Here is a 20,393-nt window from a genome sequence, read left to right as displayed (position 1 = left end):
AGTACCTCGGTGCTGACTCCCTTGTCAGTTAGCCCCCAGGGGTTGCAGTTGGCGGCACACGCCCATATCAAGAAACACATCTCTCCAGGGTATGCCCTCTGGGTCTCAGCAGGCCCCGGGTCAGGGAGGTCCCTGCCCCAGCCTCCTCTCTCTAGAGCAGACCGCAGCCCCCTCCCTATGGAGGCCTCTCTCCTTTCCCTTTGGCCAGGGAGACTTTTCCCCTCTGGCTTTCCACTGGCCTTCCACCCCTCCAGAGAGGAGTGACCTCTCTCCTCCCTCTCCAGCTCCCTTATGAGGCTTACCTCCGGTTGGCCTAGCCCCACCCTTCCTGACTACCTGTCTACCTGCTCCCAGCTGTTCCCTGTCCCTACTCCCAGGTAGGTGTTCTGCACCACCCCCAGTCCTGCTGACACTTGGGGCTTACTCCCGAGTAGACCTCGCCTCCAGAGGAGACCCCTGTTCCCAGGGAACTCCTGGCCACCTGGGCTGGGCCCAGGTGACACAGCCTTTTCCTTCTTTTAAAAGGGGCAGACTGCTGAAAAACCAGGCTCTGAATCACATGACTGTGAGAAGTCAGGGAAGGCTATTTGGGGATAGATTACTCCCCCCTCAAGTCTCTTTTTCTCCTGGCCATACTTCATCAGGATGCAAAACTTTCTCCTGGACACTAGTGGTGCTGATGATCAGGATCACTTTATGGGTGGGAAAGTGAGCAAGGAGAGAGAGAGCTCCCAGGGGAGGGCAAGAGGGCACTTTTGCTCTGGAGCATTGTTTAAGTAGCACTTAGGAGTTGTCTGAAAAGACCTTCACTTTCAATAGTTGTGTAGGACTGCCACTCTGGTTCCAGGTATGTGCATTTTACAATTGCAATGAGATGCAGAAATTCAGCAAGTGAAGCTTTTTCCAGTGTAGAGATGTACACTTGAGTCATCTCTACTCAAGAGGGGAAAGTGTGGTGTTAGATCAGGGCATGTGGGGGCATTGTTTGTGTCCAGGGACTTATAAACACTGACTGGAGCTACCTCTGCTGACAGCAGGTTCCCCGATGGAGTCCCTGTGGTGCCTTCAGCCAACTCAGAGCCACAATGCTACAAATTCTATACTCACAGCACCCCCCTCTACTCTCCCTTTATCTTCGTGTGTCACCTTCCTCAAGCCCTGATGGTTATGCCACTCAAAACTCAAGAGAGTTATCTGTCCCTAACAGTTCGCTCCCTTATACAGACACCACTTGACCTTCCAGACTCTTAACCAATGATGTGCCTAACAAAGATATAGCAGCTAAAACTATGTACAGGTTGAGTCTCATTATTTGCCAGTGTTCTGTTCCCAGAACTCACTTGGATGGCAAAAATCACATTAAAGCAAATCCATTTGAAAAACAATGTCCCTTTGCTAGGTGATATAAAAACAGCCTTGCTGACCTTTGTGATGTAAGAGATAGAGTCATTAAGAAGAAAATTCATCACTCATTCTCTCTACAGGCACTTAGAACCACTCCAAGGCAGCAACCCCTCCCTTCACCCAGAGCAAAGTGATTATCTTTTTTTTTTTTCACATGCTCAGGGGGAAGGGGGGGCTCGCTTGCCTCCAAGTGGTTCTAAGTGCCTGGAGAGAGAATGATTGATGGATTGTCAGCCAGCTGCCCTCTCTCACATTACGAGGCTATTATTAAACAACTGTTTTCCTTTAATTTAAAGGGCCCTTCTCATCATGTTGAGATAGAAAAAGGGCCCTTCTCATCACGTTGAGATGGGTGAAAAATCCACAGATAATTAGGTTATACCTATAATTGCTTGCATGACTTGCATGACTATCATGTAAGAAAAGCAGTTTTTTAAACTGTGATTTTAAAGGATGCATTTTTCCTCTTCTCCAGGGATCAGCACATTCCTTCTCATTTGCAGTGGCCATTTGTGTTGAGTCAAATCCGTGTATAAAAAATCTGTGTATAAACTAGGATGGACCTGTATAGTGAAACATGCTTTTGTGGACCAGAGTTCAGCTCATCAGATGGAGTGATCTGCAAAAGTTTTATAGTTCCACAAGTGGTGATTTTGCCATAGCATAGCAGATTAACTATCCACCCTTATGGGAAGGAAAAAAGAAGTTTTAACTCAAAGCACAAGGTATGTCTGCAGAAGCACAAGTCTTGTCTCCTAATTCCTTTGGGCCAAACTAAATATGACATCATTTGGCTCCCTGTCAGGTGTTTTGTTTTTTGTGTGTGTGTGTGTGTGTGTGTGTGTGTGTTATTTTTTATTGCTAGAGTACATGTTTTGCTAGCATAATCTGAGTTATGGAAAGATAATCTGAATATAGGATCACAGCAGGGGGAAAGGGTTAAAAGGGAAAGGGTTCAAACTAAAACTCTGTACTCTCACATCACAGTCCTGTTCAGATTGGCAACCCCATGACTTTATATATATATATATATATATATATATATATATATATATATATATATATATATAAACTTACATGAACATCTGAAATTCATATTAATACTACAGTAGTGAAGGGGGGAAGGGTTCAAGTCCCCTACCCCTGCGGGGTTCCTGACACAAATCACTTCCTCCACTTGCGCTATTTATAGAAAAGAAAAAGCATGCCAGTGCCAATTACACGATCAAAGTCTAGTTGGCTCTTAGTCTTCCCTGAACTGTATTAGAGGAACAAATATTGTTTATTGTCAGCAACAATTCCAACTAAGAACACAGCATATTCCAATTATATAATACCTTAGGCTTGTTGTGACTCATTCAAAGCCTACTGGTTACAAGGATACTGATGGATTTAATGAAGCAAAACAACAGAAGCAGAGCAGCATATGTAACAGTGGTCACATCCCTGTGGTCTTTACTCCTGACTGTTAGAGTCTTAACTGATTCTCAAGTCTTTTCCTTCACTAGCTTCAGATACGTACAAAGAGCGGGTTGGTGCTTTCAGCCAGAGTGCATAAATAAAACATAGGCAACTCATCCACAGAAAAATGACACTGGCCTGTTTAAGAATACACTGGTGTATTCTAGTGAAAATTAAGTATAAGGGGCTTAGGCTTTTAATCTATGTCTGGATCTTCTCTTAAGAATTTTATGCATGACAAGCAAAAGCTCAACTTACCCCAAGTGGTCAGTATTTTTAAGGCTGGATAAACTTCTCAGAGCTGTCTATCAATCATGCTGAGCATTCCTATGCTATTGCCTTACCAAAGTACCAGCTGCTGCTCCCTCCATAGTTGTGCTAACCAGGAAAAAAAGGCATGGGGCTCATGGCATTTGTAGTTTTTGCAAAGGTGGCTATCCTTCCCTGTAAGTGCAGCAGAGATAAGGGGGGATCCTTGTATACACTGTAGGCTTTACTCTGGTGTGCCACACACCAGGGCAATGAGAGGGGGATAAGTAAAGGGAATTGGGTGAGGCTGGCAGGGATAACTTGCAGAGAAGGGGGAAGACAGTTGCTGAGCCTCATATTGATTGACACAATCTTAATTCTTCCCATTTGGGGGGGGGGGGTGTTGTGTTGTGTCTGGTCTAATATGGAAGATCCAAAGCATATTTTGGAATATTGCTGACAGAGTATAGTTTTGAAGCCAATCAAAGTGAGGCGCTGGTGTGCCTGAAGGAGGGGGGCAAACCACTAAATTTTGCAGGGTCCTGAAAAAGGTGTAAAGAAGTCCGTCCCCCCCCCTCGCTTCTGCAGCCGTGACTGGCTCTGAAGGTGAGAGGGAGGGGTTGCTTTACACAGGTGTTCAGGAGTCAGCAAAACATAGCATTTTGCCCCCCTCAGGTAATGAGGGAAATGCTTCTTTCTGGCACTGTATGGGGAATTTGGGGGGGGGGGGATGACAACCACTGAGAGACTGAGGAACACTGGCACACTAACCTTAAGCTTGTTGTCAGCTTTACCTCCTTTTGTGCTCCTGAGCATTTCCCAAACAGGCCCTCAAATTTTTGCATGCCGAGAATGGGGTGGTAAAAGTTGGCGGCAGACATTTTGATTCTGCTCCAGAAAACTGAAGCAGATTGCCAAGAAGTACAGAATGATCCTTCCAAACTAGGTGATTATGCAAGTTCTGTGGCTTGGGTCACCACAGAAAATCAGTACTTTGTTCCTCATGCCAGAATTTCTGCTGGAAAACGAGAACAAGAATTTTTCAAGTGCTGAACAAATCTAACAGTGGGCAGAGAAAGGAAAAAGCTAGGCGCATCTTGGATATAGGTGTGAGAAAAAGGCAGAAATCCATCAGAGTGAAGTGAGGAATACGGAAAGCAGGGCTGGCCTTAGGGCAATTTGACCAATTGGGCCAAATTGGGACCAGCACCTGGAGGGGCCCCACACTGGGGTGATGAGCAGCTCATGCAGAGCACTGGCTCTGCAGCTCATGATCCAGCATGGAATCTTCCATGCTGAAGCATTACAAGGACAGTGCAGTGAGTGGAACATTACTGCTGGATTGTGGCACCTGAATCTAGCTGGAATAGTATATTGGGTGTCTCGCCCAGGGCCAGCTTGAAGCCAATTAGACCACTTCCTCCCAATTGGACCCCACACCTAAGAGCCCCCTGTGCTAGGGTAACCTGCTCTAGTCTTGTCAAATGCACCCAACAACACATCGCAACAGGCACCTGACACCACATTGCAGGTTTTATAGAGGATTAGCAGTAATTTTCTGAATTTTTAAAATGTCAGTAGAGATATAAATTCTATAATAAATTTTATTTCTTTCTCTAAGATTCTACAGACCTTGGCTGCAAACCTAGGACTGTGCAAAAAATATTTCTCATTGGGCCCTGCAGCTCCTAAGGTGGGCCCTGATGCCTTGGGTGTTTGGCTCATAGAACAGACTGAATGAGAATCAATTTCAACAATGATTATTAGAAAATTACCCATTCAGGTAAGTGGGGTGTCATCTTCTAGAGCAGGGGGTCTCCAAACCTTGGCCCAAGGGCCAGATGCAACCCACAGCAAACCTTTATCCAGCCCATGGCAACCTTTGGTCCCCTGAAAACCTCTGGCCTACTCAACTGAACACAACCGGAGTTATGCTCTAGTCGGATCCAGAGAGTATGCAAAGCCTCCCAGCCCTCAGAGCACTTTCTAATGGCCTGAAAATCACTTCCTGGTTCCCCCCCCCCTAAAAAAACCCCAGAGGTAACTTTTTGTGCCCCCTGAAAGCCTTGGAAGGCTTTCTGAGGGTTAGGGAGACCTCCCCAGCCCTCAGAATATGATCTGGGTGTTTCCTGTGATGTGCTGGTTCGGAGGTATTTACTCCTGCATATCTGAGTAAGTTGCTTGGGAGGTGGGGGAATGGGCGTCCATTCATGTGTGTGCTTTATTTTTGTGGTATGTGTTGGTGCTTGGAGAAATCTTGGAAATTTGAGCCCATTCATTCATACATTTAAATTTCATATTTAAAATTTATTTTTTTCTGGCCCTCGACACCGTGCCAGATATTTGATACAGCCCTCTAGCCGAAAAGTTTGGATACCCCTGTTCTAGATTGTGTTAAGTGCACCTAGCGCAGTCTGAGATAAATGTGAAAATAGTATTAGATTTACAGAATGCAGACATAACTTCCATTCTACAAGAGTGGTAGCCAACCGCACAGTTGAGCGGATATTAGCTCAGTAAATAAATGGACTTGACAGGTGAAGAAGATGTAGACGTTATAGCCACAGTAGATGTTGATTAAGGAGCCTAGAGAGAAACATGAATTCACACTGTATTCTATTTAAAAAATATTTAACTCCAGACCTAGAAGTGATATCCACTATTAATGCAGCCTGAAAAATGCCAGTCTGTTCACGCAATGTAGCAGGGCTGAATGAGAACAAAAATGCTAAGGCACACTTGAATAAAGCACAGTGGAACTTACTCTAGAGTAAACATGTGTAGGTTTGGAATCTTGGTTCATTGCTGCACTGCCACAAGATTGTACTAAATGCGATAGATTTGCTGCCTCTGGGCACAGTTTTATTGATCAGACACCACCTTGCTGTTATCAAAGCAAAAGAAAACAATCAGATTCCAACATATTGTCTTTTCAAATGAAATTTAAATCCAAGAAATTACATTATAAGTGCACAAGGAACAGGACTGTGCTTCTAGCCTCAACTGCTCAGAAATGAGATCTATTTGACAACAGGCTTTGGGATAATTTAAATGTGATGATGGCTTACATGATAAGCATCTACTGTGCAGGCACATCATGAGTTTTCTGTGATGTTGAAAAGGCTTTTACGCAGGCAGTGGTCCATCTGGTGACACTGCTTCCGCCTCAGTTACCTGTGGCACTGGAATAAGCTGCACTGGCATGCAGACACTGTTACAGTCTGTGCCCCATACCGTAAGGCAATTTGGTGGCTGGATAAGCCAGGCCTACCAGACTGCTGTTGTGTGTGCTAAAAGTAAGCATACCTGTCAGACAATGGGGCAAGGGCCAATCAGGGCAAAGTGCTGAGTCATTGCACAGAACAAGGAGAGATGGGGAAAGCTGATGCAATCCCTGCCCAGGGTGACGCAATGTCATTCCTCAGTGATGAGGTCAAGGCACCCCCCATTGGCTAACAGTATAAATGTCCAATCAGCACACGCCACTGTGTGGGTTGTAGGAGTGAGTTGCTGTACAAATCTCTGCTGGATGGACACCTGATTTGCTGACTAATTGGACTGTTTGCTAGACTGCCTCTGATTGCCGATTTTTGGAACTGCCTTCTACTTGTAAATACTGACTTTAAATAGACTCTGGTGCTGGGACTTCCCTGGGTCTTGCCTCCTTTTTTTGGTGTTCTCCCCTGTGCTTTGAGCACTACATGCCACAACTGCAGGTTTGTGCTTCTGCTATCTCTTTGTTTAGCCTATTATCACTAACAGATAATGCATGATATGGGCCAACATATGGAGGAAAGAGCCTTCTAAACATGGCCACTTGGAGTGCTTACACCAATGAATGGCTGTGGCATCACTAACGGGGGTAGACAGGATGATGCGCACAAGGGTTCAGTTTGCACTGGTTGATGCGCACAGGGGGACTGACACCACTGGCCAAAATTTTTAATAATTTAATATCTTAATAATATATTTTAAAATTATTTTAAATTTTTTTAATATCTTAGTATATTCAACTATTACCATCATGTTATATATCATTCAATGTGTAATTTCATGCGGAATGCAATGAAACAAGAGGAGGCTGCCTCCGGGGCTGCACACGTTTACTTGAGCTCCGTTTAAAAAACTTCCTTTTTTCCTGTTTATGTGTGCCTTATTACAGTATTTTCTTTTCTGCGGCACCTCTGAATGCAGTTTTGCAAGCCAAGTGTTTTGGTTTGCAAATGTCCCTATTGGGGATAAGAAATCAGCTTTTATCTGTAAGTATGAAGAAACGAAGTAAACGACAGAGAACCAGCCCAGCTGCCTCCGGGGAAACCGCCCTGAAGAAGAAACGCAGCGTCAAGGTCTCTAAACAGCTGCTGTTATTGGAATGTCCACTTAATTATGGAAAAGTGAGTAAGACTGTGGAATTAATCTCAGAGGGTGCCGAGGTGGTAGAAGAAGGGAGTCAAACATTAAGTCATCCTGGAGAGAGGAGTGAGACGTCATTATCCTCCGGTGCTTTCAAGGGGGTGGTGAAATCCAGCTCTGTGTGTAATGCAGCTACCAGCACAGATAATTTGGAATGGATAGGTCTCAAGGAACTGAAAGCCCTGTCTGGCAAACAATGTGCTCTTATCTCACAAACTCTGCTTACTATCTTCAGAGGCCAGCAGGCTATGGCCTGTAAGTTAGAGGCTTTGTGTCGTCAGTTGAAAACACTCACAGTGAAGGACAGGCCTCCCTGTGTGGGTGACATTCCTGTTGTTTCCTCAAAGTCGGAAGTGAGGACAGGAAGAAGATTGCAACCTTGCAAGATCTCCCTCTCTATTTTTCAAAGCCAGCTAAACTATGGCAGATGGCACACAAAATTCAGAGCAAAATCTTCTCTGAGCAGTCTTTTACACTGTGATCTGCATGAAGTGGACTTGCAGAATGTGACCAAATTAAGTTCTTCTCCGAATTGGCAAAATATCCTGTTGTCTTTTCGACAGGATGTTATACCTCAAATGCTTCTTAAGTCATCTTCTCTTTTACATCATTTTGGAATACGACCTAAGAAAGTCTATTATGAACCTCCCAATATTGCTTTTACTCAGTCTCAGGGAGTTAGACATCCCGATACAGTTAGGGCAGAGGTTTCTCCTATTAGGCCTAGAACTTTTGAGCATCTGGATTCACAACTCTTGGACCCCACTTTTGAACTTCAGTTTGAAAATGACTCTTTGACTCTTGAAAATGAGCTAGCTCTGCTAGAACAGGAGCGTTTGATTTCTGCCTTGAAAGATCTGGTGCAAGACTTTGAAAACATACAAGACACATCAGCTTCTACTCCTTTCCAGAAACAGGATGTTTCTCCAGAAGATTCGATGGATATGGAGGTAGCTGCGAAGCGGATACCTGCTCCTAGGACTTTTCATCCAGACCTACAGTGTCTAATGGACTTTAAAGAACAGTCCATGATATCTTCTCTTTCTTCAACTTCTCTGTTGCTTCCTTCTCAGGTTGGAGAGAATACCCTGGATGGAGTAAAGTCTGCGTCTGTTGCCCATGGCTCAGTGCTCCTATCTACACAAAGTGGATGTCAAACCCCTAGATTAATAGAAACTGATGTTTCACAGCAAAGTCATCTATCTAGTAATTTGACTGTGTTGGAGGCTGTTGAACCTTCATCTGGCAATGATCAGACAATTTTGGATTGTCCAGCTCAGGGTACTCAGTGTTCTCCAAAAACTGCAAACTTGTATCCTGTTGTGGAGTTGGGCTTAAGCCCAGTTGGGATTCAAAGAGTTTCCAATGGGGTTCCCTGTAGAAATGTGGGGGCTGTGACCCCGGTATGGAATCCCTGTGTGGCAGCCGATATTAGTTTTACCATCTCCTCTGTTGCAAACAGTCAGGCTCCTTCAGTGGGTATTTGACCTGAGTGCAGCTAATGTACTTCATCTTGTTTCATGGAATGTGGCTGGGAAATTTGGGCAGTCTGATTTTTTTGATTTTGTCAAGAAATGGGATGTTCTATGTTTTCAGGAAGTCTGGCTCTCCTCTCCCCCCCCCCCCCCAAGTAGATGGCTTTAGAGCTTTCTTAACCCCGGCGGTCCCTGGTTTGGAAAGGGGCAGATTTAAGGGGGGATTACTTTCGTTGGTTTCTACGAATTTGTCTATTGTAGTGGAATCCTTGCCCACTTTTGACCGTTATACTTTGGTGGTAAAACTTAATTTACAGCCAATTCCCTTAATTTTGGTAAATGTGTACTTCCCGCCACTTGTGGGTTTAACCACCTTAAGGCAAATATGGATCAATTTTGAGAAGCATCTCGGGGAGATCCAAGAGGCATATCCTTCTGCTCAGGTGGTCATCTTGGGGGATTTTAATGCAAAAATGGGCAGAAATGATTTGGAACTTTTTACAAAATTTGGAGCTTTCCCCCCGTCTTTTTCTGACCCTCCTCCATTGCGCAAACGGGTTTCTAACTACTGTAGGTGTAATCGTCAGGGCTTATTTTTGGCCCAATGCTGCATAAAGCAAGATCTAATAATCCTTAACGGCTCATGGCCGGAGGATCACCTGGCAGTGTGTTCCTTTTGGAAGGGGACTAAACCCTTACTTCTAGATTATGTGGCTATTTCTAGGTCGTTGCTACCGGATTTGTTGGATTTTAGGGTACTCAGTAGATCAGAGAGTGACCATCTCCCTTTATCGCTCAAATTTTCAACAGTTGAGCAGTTTAAGTCAAGAGAGATCCATCACCCTACTGACCATTTAGGTCCTGTGACAAGTTGTGTGAAATGGACCAGTCAAGTTAGTGCTAAAATTCAAGGGCTTTTGAGTTGTGAGGGGTAATGGGCTTTAGGGATGCAATTATAGCTAAGGAAGGTGATCCTTTGTCACATTATAATAATGTTGTTGCTGCCTTAAAACCTTTTTTAAGTAGTTATACGCGCAACAATATTAGTCTGAGAAGTAGACCTTATGACTGGTATGATTCTGAATGTAGGATCCTGAAGAAGCAGGTTACTGCTGCTTTGATTATGGCGAGAGAATCTCAATTGGAGGTTCATTATGTGCATTTAAAAAATTTAAAAAAACAATTTAAGGAAACTATTAAATTTAAGAAGGAAATCTTTATAAAGAAAAATTGGGAAGATTTAATTAGTGCAGCTAATCAGAAAAATACATCTCTCTTCTGGCACATAATTAATCCATTACTGAAGGTGTTTCCCTCGGGAGCTTCAAATTATATTACAGCATCAGAATGGGTGGAACATTTTCAGGGGATTTATGCATCGGAGGAACCCCCTTGTCCAGATTTAAGATCTAAATTATTAGCTGAAGATCTCCCATCTTGGGAACCTGTAACCAGTGAGGAGGTTGTCTCTCTTATTAGGAGAGTTAAAAGTGGAAAAGCTCCAGGGGAAGATTTTATTAGAAGTGATTTGCTTAAAGAACATCAGGAATGGTGGGCCCCAACTTTGGCTGCCCTATTTTCGTATATTGATGAAACAGCTAATATGCCTTCTAATTGGGGTTGGGTGATTATAGTTCCCATTTATAAAAAAGGAGGTCATGAAATTCCCTCAAATTACAGGCCTATTAGCTTGCTCAATGTCATCAGTAAACTTTATGCCTTGCATCTGAGAGAGAAGCTATTGGCCTGGATGGAATCTCAAGACATTATAGCCGATATTCAGGCAGGCTTTTGCCCTGGAAGATCACACCTTGATCAGACTTTAGTGCTGCAATTTCTTGTCGAAAAACATCTGGCCACTAGGGGTTCTAGACTTTTTGCAGCCTTTGTTGATTTCAAGGCTGCTTTTGACCTAATCCCTAGATCAAGGCTATGGGATAAGTTTGCAGCTTCGTCCATTGACCGTCGACTATTGCTGCTTATGGTTAGCTTGTACAGCAATTCTGGCATAAGGATTAGGTGTTCATCTAATGGTCATCTAATGAATCCAATTTTGGTTAATAAAGGGGTTAGACAGGGTTGTGTTCTTGCCCCCCTCTTATTTAACTTTTATATAAATTCATTGATCACTTCTTTTGATGATCTGGCCTTACATCCTCCAAAGCTTGCTGATCGTCATGTTCCTGTTCTGGCATATGCTGACGATGTGCTTATATTATCAAGAACACAGGTCGGCATGAGGAGGGCTCTTCGTCATCTAGCCCTGGTCAGTTCACAGGAGGAATTAATTATAAATTCTAATAAAACAAAGGCGCTGGTTTTTTCTAGACATTATAAGGCCTTTCGATGGCTTCTAAATGGGAAACCCATTGAGCAGGTTAAAATAATAAAATACCTGGGGGTGATCTTTCATTATCAAGGAGGCCGTTTGGCCCACAAAAACTATGTCGGTCAATCAGCAGAGAAAACATCTGGTGCCATCTATCGTTTTTATTCTTCTAAAGGCGCCAAGTTTCTCCCTGCGGCTTTAAGGCTGCATACTGCAAAAACTAGGGTTCAATTGCTCTATGGCTCTGAGATCGCCCCATATTTAAATACCAGGTCTTTGGAGGTGATCCAGACCAAATTTTTGCGCCAATTGATGTATGTTCCCCGATGTGTGTCGAACACTGTGGTCAGGTTGGAATCCGGTACCCCAAGTACAGAGATGTCAATGTGGCTAAATGCCTTACATTATTTTTTGAAGATTCTCTCGCGACAGGATAACTTTACTTATTTGATCTTTTCGGATCCTTTTGTAGGCACCTGGGAAAAAAGGTGCTTGGATCATTTCAAACTCTGCGATTTCTCCCCAGAGTATTTAATGATGATCAGTCTGGGAGATGCAAAAGAAATTTTGCGTCAGAGGTTGGTAGACCTTGAATTGAGATCTGCGAGAGCCAGACTTTCTGTGAATGTTTTTCTTGGGGATCAAGCTTTTGCGTTTTCTCCTGCCAGATATTTTTATAATATTGTTATTCCTAAATTTAGGATTGCTTTTACTAAAGCTAGGTGTAATGCACTTTTATCTGCAGTTCTTTTGGGGCGTTATGCAAGGCATCCCTATTCAGAGAGACTGTGCCCCTGCCCTCAAAATGTGGTGGAGACAACTGCCCACATTGTTTTGCAGTGTTCATACTATGATGAATTGAGATCTAAATATATCTCCCCGATCTTCAGTATTGAAACGGGGATGCAGGTGGAGGAAAAGCTTGCTTTTCTGCTTTCTGATGTATACTCAGATATATCACTCAGGGTTGCCCGCTTCTGTTATGCTGCACAGTTGGTAAGGAAGAAAATTGAGAGTGTAAATCTCTGATTTTATGATTTTACATATGTGTAATGGGGTGTTGGTTTTAATTCTGTGTATTTTGTTTGTTGTTTGTGATCAGCTGGTCGGATGACCGTAAATAAAGTATCTTGTATCTCAATGAAACAAACTGCATTGAAATATCTCTATTCTATCAAAAGTCATAGCCTAGCAGGGGCATTGCTCTGCCCCCTGCATGGGAGCAGGTCCATCTTGGGGGTGACATGTTGGCCTCCTGCACTGGGTGACACAAACCATAGCAACACCACTAGTTAGTGGTTTGTATAGGCTCTCTTCCCACCTGAATCCGTCCTTTGATGTTATGTCAAAAAACACGAGATCTTCTTTTTTAATATATACAAGGATTATCAATACTATATTTGGTAAGCACAAGGAGCCTGAATGTGGAATTATGATTGTTATATAGTAGGTCCATACGAATAAAGGAAGGCATAGAGATAACAGCTCAATATGTTTATTGAGCCCTGGGTCCCATTAGGGAGAAGGGCGGGATAAAAATAAAGTTTTATTATTATTATTATTATTCCATCTTGAGAACAGAACCTGGCAATGGTTGTTGCAATGGCAACAAGGCAAACACCCCTGGTTTTTTATAGCTTTTAGCTCTGCCCATACTTCCCATGATTGGTGCAGTTGAAACATTCACAAGAGGGCCAATTGGGTGGTAGGATTTTGATCCATCACCCAATTGGCCAATCTGGGCCAATCAGTTATGCAGGATTTCGATCCTGCATAACTTGCATACATAACAATGATACTGCCTTATTTTCTCTTAGCTGATGAATAAATGGATGGGGGATGGATGCTGGCCAAATTGGGAGTCCATTCAAGGACAGGATGGGGAGGATTGCAGCAGCAGTTGCACACACCAGATCCCATCCCCCTTTCCTGGCCTGAACCTGCCCCCTTCCTCTCCTTGGACGTACTCTAGCAAAATAGCTGGCATGGGTCCTTGGAAAAGGTAAGCAATGGCAGGTAATGGAAGACTCCCTTCTACACAGGAGAGAACCTGCAAAACTTCTTGGCTGGTAATGAGACATGTAGAGAGCATGCTTGGGACCAGGGCTAGGTACCTCCTGATGACTAAGGCGCCATGTCAGATTCTTACTCAATGATATGCTGGCCTCTGCTCCTTCCATTCTCCAGTGTTCTAGTACAGCACGCATCTCCCCTCCACTCTTCTTCATCTCTGTTCCCCTCTTTCTTTTCAATCCAGGAAATGGAAGGAGAAGCAATCAGTTCAATCAGTTGGGCTTTTTGAGTGTTCCTACTAAACACCCCCCCCCCCCCACACACACACACACTTGAGATTTGACAGGTATGCTTAAAAGCTGGACTGATTTGGGGGTGAGCTTGAAGAGACCTGTACATAAAACCAAGATTGGTAACCATCAGACTAGGGAGGATAAGAACATTGATTGATTGATATTTAGATTGAAAATATGCTTCATGTTTACTTTTCTGAGCAATACTCATTTACTTCAGCTGTAACCCATCATCTTACATATCCTTAAACAACCCTCTTTACTTGGTGGTGGGGCTTGTTAGCGGGAATGATGAGTCTGCTTATAGAAAGGAGGTACAGGAGTTGTTATTGTGGTGCAAGGAAAATAATCTCTCACTTAACAAAAAAAATTAAAGATCTTACAATTGACTTGAAGAGGGATGTACACACACCATTATACATAAATGGTGACGAGGTGAAGAGGGTTGCTAGTTTCAAGTTCCTAGGTATTTACATCACAGAGGACCTCTCATGGACTATTAACACCAGCATGTTGATAAAAAAGGCACAAAAGCGGTTATATTTTCTGAGGAAGCTTGGGAGGTTAAATTTGTCACAGCAGCTGCTTGTGTCTTACTATCGTTGCACCATTGAGAGTGTCCTAACCTATGATATCTTGGTGTGGTACGGAAATTGCTCTGCAGGGGACAAAAAAGCTCTGCAGAGAATTATTAAGATTGCGCAGCACATCATCAATCTTCATCTACCAGCTTTGGAGGACATCTATACATCTCGCTGTCTGCAGAAGTCACATAGTATTCTGAGAGACCCCTTCCATCCGGCTCATAAATTCTTTGAACTGTTGCCTTCGGGTAGACGATACAGAACTATTAGAGCACGAACCACACGACTCCCGAACAGTTTTTCTCCCACAGCCATAATTACGTTGAATAAGGCGATATAGTTGTTACCATGCTCCTGGGTATTATGGTCTGTTATACTGTTTTTATATTATGATGCATGTTGCATAGAATGTGTGGGTGAGTGTGTAGAGTGTGATTGTTGGAACTGTAGTACATATTTATGCTTGTATCTCAAAGGTACATAAATTTCATTGTGCTGTAGCACAATGACAATAAAGTTACTACTACTACTACTACTACTACTACTACTACTACTACTACTACTACTAGTAGTAGTAGTAGTAGTAGTAGTTTTGTTTTTACAACTGCATTTTTAAGTGCTCTCTCCCCTGTGGGGTGTGAAACTAGGTTTGCCAGCTGTCCAGTTTTTGTTTTACAGGCCTACTTGAAATCTGGGCTGGCTGCTGGTTTTGTTTGACAGTGAGCCCAACCTGTTTGTTTACCTTCACATAATAGATATGTACTGTTACAGTACTGTTAGAAGCAAGCAGGAACTGTCTGGATTTGGGACAATAATCTCTGAAAAAGAATGCCACATTTTCAGCCCTAATTTTGGAGCCAATCAATGTGTGCATCTATTTCTTAATTGGACCGTAGACTGTCCTGAATGTCGCTAACAGACAGCAAGGCCTGCAGGCATAAAATGACCTAGTTTAAATCCATCCAAACCAGTTCTTGATCTGAGACTGTCCAAGGTCCAAGTTTGCTCTGTAATGCATTTGGATCACAGCATTGGATGCTTCTAGACTTTGCATTGCCATGATATTGCTGCACATCAGAGCCCTGCCACATTCACACCACATATAAGGAGATTCCCATTTCTTCTCCACTTTGCATTACTTACTGGAAAGTTGGCAGAACAGCAGGGAGGGTTCCATTTCATCCTTGCAAAAACAGCTGTAGCAGAGCTAGAAGTCTTGCCATATGTGTGCAATGCATCCAGGCATGCTGGGAACTATGGGAAAGAAATTTTTTTGTGGGGGGGGGTATGAGTGGATGGATGGATATGAAATATGAAAGCACATATGCTTCAAAGATGAGCTTTTACAATATATAGAAGTGTGATCCCAGTCCTTCTGATGTTCCTGTTGTAAATTCTAAAGGGAAAAGCCATAATTGAAACATGTGTATGTCCTACATAACTGACACCATCTTTAACTTGGGTATCTGTAAGAGAATACAAACCATCTCATGAGAAAAGGTTGCTGTGCATTCACCTCTTGTTTTTAATCTGCATTCGTCATTTGGTACAGTTTGTAGCTTCTGTTCGTCACGGATGTGTCTTCACTGATCAGTGCTAATAAATTATATATAGAAAGCATCTTGTGGGTTCACCTCAACATCCTGTTTGTAGCAGTTTTATTTTCATTACTTTTGATCATTATTGTTTTGGTAATTTTTTCCCAGGCCTCAGAAGAACATATCAAGCCAGACAATCACTGTAACGAGCAATCATAATGGGTTTAACAAAAGTGTACTTGACAGAATCCATGTAAGTCTTGCTATCAGGCATATATGCATATATATATATATATATACACACACACATGAGATAACCGGCTTATTTTTAGACAAAGGAGAAAAATCAAGGTCCTGCATCAAATGTCATAGGGAGTTGAAACCCTATGAAAACAATCTGAGCCTCATCAAGTCAATTAAATGGAAGAGATATCCAATGCTGACTGGTTTTAACTTCTCACAAGATGACTCATTCTTTCCCAACAATAATATTTAGCAGTGTACATAGTACTTTTACAGTGTTCATGGTGTTTCACACACTGTATATTACGGTACTCCTTACAACAACCCTGTAAGGTAGGCATCATTATTCCTATTTTGCAAACAGGAGGAGTAGGCTGAATAGCTTGTCTTACAGTGCCATTCTATGCAGGTTTACTCAGAGATAAGCCCCACTGTGTTCAGCGGAGCTTACTCCCAGATAAGTGTGCATAGGATTGCACTGTAAGGCAATCTAGTGATCTGAACCAGTAACTTCCTGATTCAAAATTCAGTCTCATCGTTGTGCTTAACCATCTCTCTTGACTTCCACTGATCCTACCCTTCAATAATTTAACTAGACCAATTACATTAGGAGGACCAGTTACTAGGAGGATAATCAAACAATCCTAAGCCTTGAAAAGTAGAGCAGAGCAGCAAATTATCTGATACACTACCTGCTTAAAATTTCTTGTCAGCTCTAATCCAACTATGGCCCAATTCTAAACAGGCCTTGTGCCACCAGAATGCTTTTTTTCTGGTGGAGTAAAGCCCTTCATGACTGTCGCAAAAGGCGACAAGCCATTTGGTGTTGCCTAGCTGCCCGCAGATAAGGGATGCCCACCAGCACTGGTGAGTTGGCGCAGGGCCTTGGAGGGGGAGAAACAGGAAGGGGGAAGAATGGGGAGGGGAATGAGACATGGAGGAGGATGGATCAGGGCTGGAAATTATGCATGCTGATTTCCTAATCCTCTGCCTAGACTCGATTCCCTGACCTGGGTCCATTGCGTCAGTGATACAGCTGGCACAGGTCTGAGTAGACCCAGTGGCCCAGCATGGGCATATCCTTTGGAGGCCTCCAGAAGCTGAAACACCCTCCCCACAGGATTCAGCAGGCACCACATTGGTACAGCTCCATCATTGTGTCATGAGTTAAGTAGAATTGGGCTGCTAATTTGGTTATATCAAGCATATTGTACATCCAATTAAAGTTGATGTTAACTTTGTAAAAAGATTGCTCTAATCCTTGCTAATGATGATGTGCTCTCAACACAAACATAACTGTGTCAGAGATGCATTCATTAAGCAGCCAACAAGGTGATGATTAATCATGGGCAAGGTGTGAAATTCACTGTTGGCATTTGCAGAGCTACTTGGCCACCAAACGGTTGCATTCTTAGCACTATCCATTCCCAGTGGTCTCTTATCACATTCCAGGTATAAGTACAGGTACTATTCGGTGCTTCATGTTCTGATGACAAAACAATGCACCTTTCTTTGGTCTTACTTCCACATATCTCTTTGTCCTCTCTCACACTTCCTGATGTGGTGATTGCAGCACATTGGGTGGCAAAGGAGCAGAGAGATGGTGTTTTGGGCAGATTTGAATTCTGTCTTCTAAACCAAAGTTTGCATCCAGATACTTAGTGCTGAATCCTGAAATCAAATTTCCATCCCCCAACTCCAGTGTTCAAAACATTTTTAATTCAATGGTTTCAAACACAGCGGATTAACTGATATTATATCTACATAACATTCCTTCTGAGCACCTTTGGACAAGAGATTATAACTGCCTCATGCAATTGCTACTTAGTTAGATTTTGTTTTTAAGTGCGAGGGGAGTTAATAAAGTATCATTTAGCTAAAAATTTCTACTACTAGAGTAGATTTCTGTTTAGGTGCCAAGCACAAGCACATGATTGTTACACCGTGGAAAATAGTCTCTGCTGCTGACGCCTCTGCCTAGCCCGCTGTCTGAGCCGTCGAAGTGATAGACTGATGGGCTGCTTTCCAAATTTCTCCATGATCTCTTTGATTCGAGCCAAGTTGGTTTTGCTGATTGTGAAATCGCACCTGGTTGCTCCCATGTCATAGCCTACAGCACAGGTTTTGGTGGAGACAGTGTAGCCTTCTGCTTTTGCGGTGACCACATATTCTCCTGGATTTAGTAGGCGCCAATAATCGCCATCACTTGCTATTGAAGAATCAAAGGAAAATAAATATTTTAGCACATTATTGATTTGCCATACATTCCATCTTTGCAATAACTAAGAGATTATCTTTCTTTGCATGATAGATGATTATTCTGGGTACTGTTCTGGCTCTTTGGGACAGAGATAGGGATTAGGAATCCCTTGTCAGGCTAGATTACTTTAACCCTGGAGATTTTTCACCTAAACTTTAATGGATATCATGATGTAATGTACACCATAATGTACATCATTCTGCTTATGCAGGCTCATGTTATTAAACATAGTGATTCACAGTCTCTCTTCATCAAGTGATGGAAAATTCCAACCATCCTTTTCAAGAACACTGAACATTTATGATGTAATAATAATCTCTGCAAATTTACAGATAGCTCAATCTTGAGCTGTCCGGTGCACAGGGCTGCAGCAGCACCGAAAATGGATGCCACTGCATCCAGTGTGCCCCAGACAGCTGCCACCACCTCCTTGGGAGAAGGGGAATTTTGTCCCCTTCCCCTACTCAATTCTACAACAACCCAAGGGTTGGCGTAGAATTCAGAGCCTTGGTGTTGGGCGGATGGACCCGCTCCCACCACCCTCCAGCCCTGGTCCTTCCCCCCAGGCACGCCTCCTCCGCCCTCTCTCCACCTACCCCCACCCTGGAACACCTCTTCCTGCCTCCCCCACCTATCTCTCTGCTGCCCGGCGGTCTGTGCGACCGCTGAGTGGCAGGGCTCTGGTGCTCCACCGGCACTAAGGCCTGCAAACATGCCTTACGGCATGTTTGCAACAGTGCATGCCGGTTGTAAGCCAGCACACATTCTTTAGGATTGGGCCCTAAGCAAGTGTTTCAGAAGTGGAGATACTGACATGCAGGCAGTAGTGTACTTATAGCTGCATCACTTCCACAACATCAGTCTCCTAGTTGCAAAAAAAAAAAAAGAACATACTTATTAACTACAAAGTGCTTTGAACTATACCCTGGGCAGTAGGATGTGACTGAAACTGCAGGACAGGCACCTGTCCATCACTGCCAGTTTGCACGCCATTTGAGCACCCACTGAAGTCTTACCCTCACATCTATCTGTGTGGTGGCTTGTGCCATGCAATTATGCATTTGTCTGTACGATGCTTCCCATATTGAATGTAAACCAAATGTTGCACCTGTTGATCAATTTTTATTACAAATGAAGCAGATCATTAACAAGGAGGGGCTCACAACAAAATGCTGGTGTATCTAATCAGACCTCAGATGTATTGGCAACCTTCAGTCTCGAAAGACTATGGTATCGCGCTCTGAAAGGTGGTTCTGGCACAGCGTCTAGTGTGGCTGAAAAGGCCAATCCAGGAGTGACAATCCCTTCCACACCGGGAGCAAGTGCAGTCTGTCCCTGGTCTGTCTCCCTGGCTATGGGCCTTCCTTCTTTGCCTCTTAGCCTCAGACTGTTGGCAAAGTGTCTCTTCAAACTGGGAAAGGCCATGCTGCACAGCCTGCCTCCAAGCGGGCCGCTCAGAGGCCGCTCAGAGGCCAGGGTTTCCCACTTGTTGAGGTCCATCCCTAAGGCCTTCAGATCCCTCTTGCAGATGTCAGACCTCAGATGAGACCTCAGAATCAGACCTCAGATGAGTGATTTGTTTATTATATGAACATATCTATATGTTGGAGCATATGTGCCCTGCCTATTTTATGGTTTTCAGTTCATTTTGTCTTCCAATTTTTTCTCTCTTCAATCAATCCCCTGCTGTTCTCTCTCTTTTCTATTACTCCACTTTTTCTCTCTCACTTCTTTCTAGTCGCCACATCTCAAAAAGGACATAGTGGAAATGGAAAAGGTGCAAAAGAGAGCAACTAAGATGATTACTGGGCTGGGACACCTTCCTTCCTTATGAGGAAAGGCTATGGTGTTTGGGCCTCTTCAGCCTAGAAAAGAGACGCCTGAGTGGGAACATGATTGAGACATACAAAATTATGCGTGGGAAGGATAAAGCGGATAGAGAGATGCTCTTTACACTCTCACATAACACCAGAACCAGGGGACATTCACTAAAATTGAGTGTTGGGAGGGTTAGGACAGACAAAAGAAAATATTTCTTTACTCAGCGTGTGGTTGGTCTGTGGAACTCCTTGCCACAGGATGTGGTGACGGCATCTGGCCTGGATGCCTTTAAAAGGGGATTGGACAAGTT

The 20,393-nt window shown here is 43.4% G+C and overlaps 1 protein-coding gene across 1 annotated transcript in view; it reads right to left on the bottom strand.

Moving 5' to 3' along the window:
* Positions 1 to 17,026: 17,026 nt before the first annotated feature.
* CPXM2 (carboxypeptidase X, M14 family member 2) overlaps positions 17,027 to 20,393 on the bottom strand; it is a 112,340-nt gene continuing 108,973 nt past the window's right edge. The window contains exon 14 of the mRNA XM_066619002.1: positions 17,027 to 18,211. Within this exon, the coding sequence (XP_066475099.1) occupies positions 17,940 to 18,211 (272 nt within the window). The 3' untranslated portion in view covers positions 17,027 to 17,939. The remainder of the gene's footprint in view (positions 18,212 to 20,393) is intronic.

Source organism: Tiliqua scincoides, chromosome 3, assembly GCF_035046505.1.
Source record: "Tiliqua scincoides isolate rTilSci1 chromosome 3, rTilSci1.hap2, whole genome shotgun sequence".
NCBI lineage: Eukaryota > Metazoa > Chordata > Lepidosauria > Squamata > Scincidae > Tiliqua > Tiliqua scincoides.
Note: the sequence above shows the minus strand (reverse complement) of the source record. Positions and strands in the feature narration are given on the sequence as shown.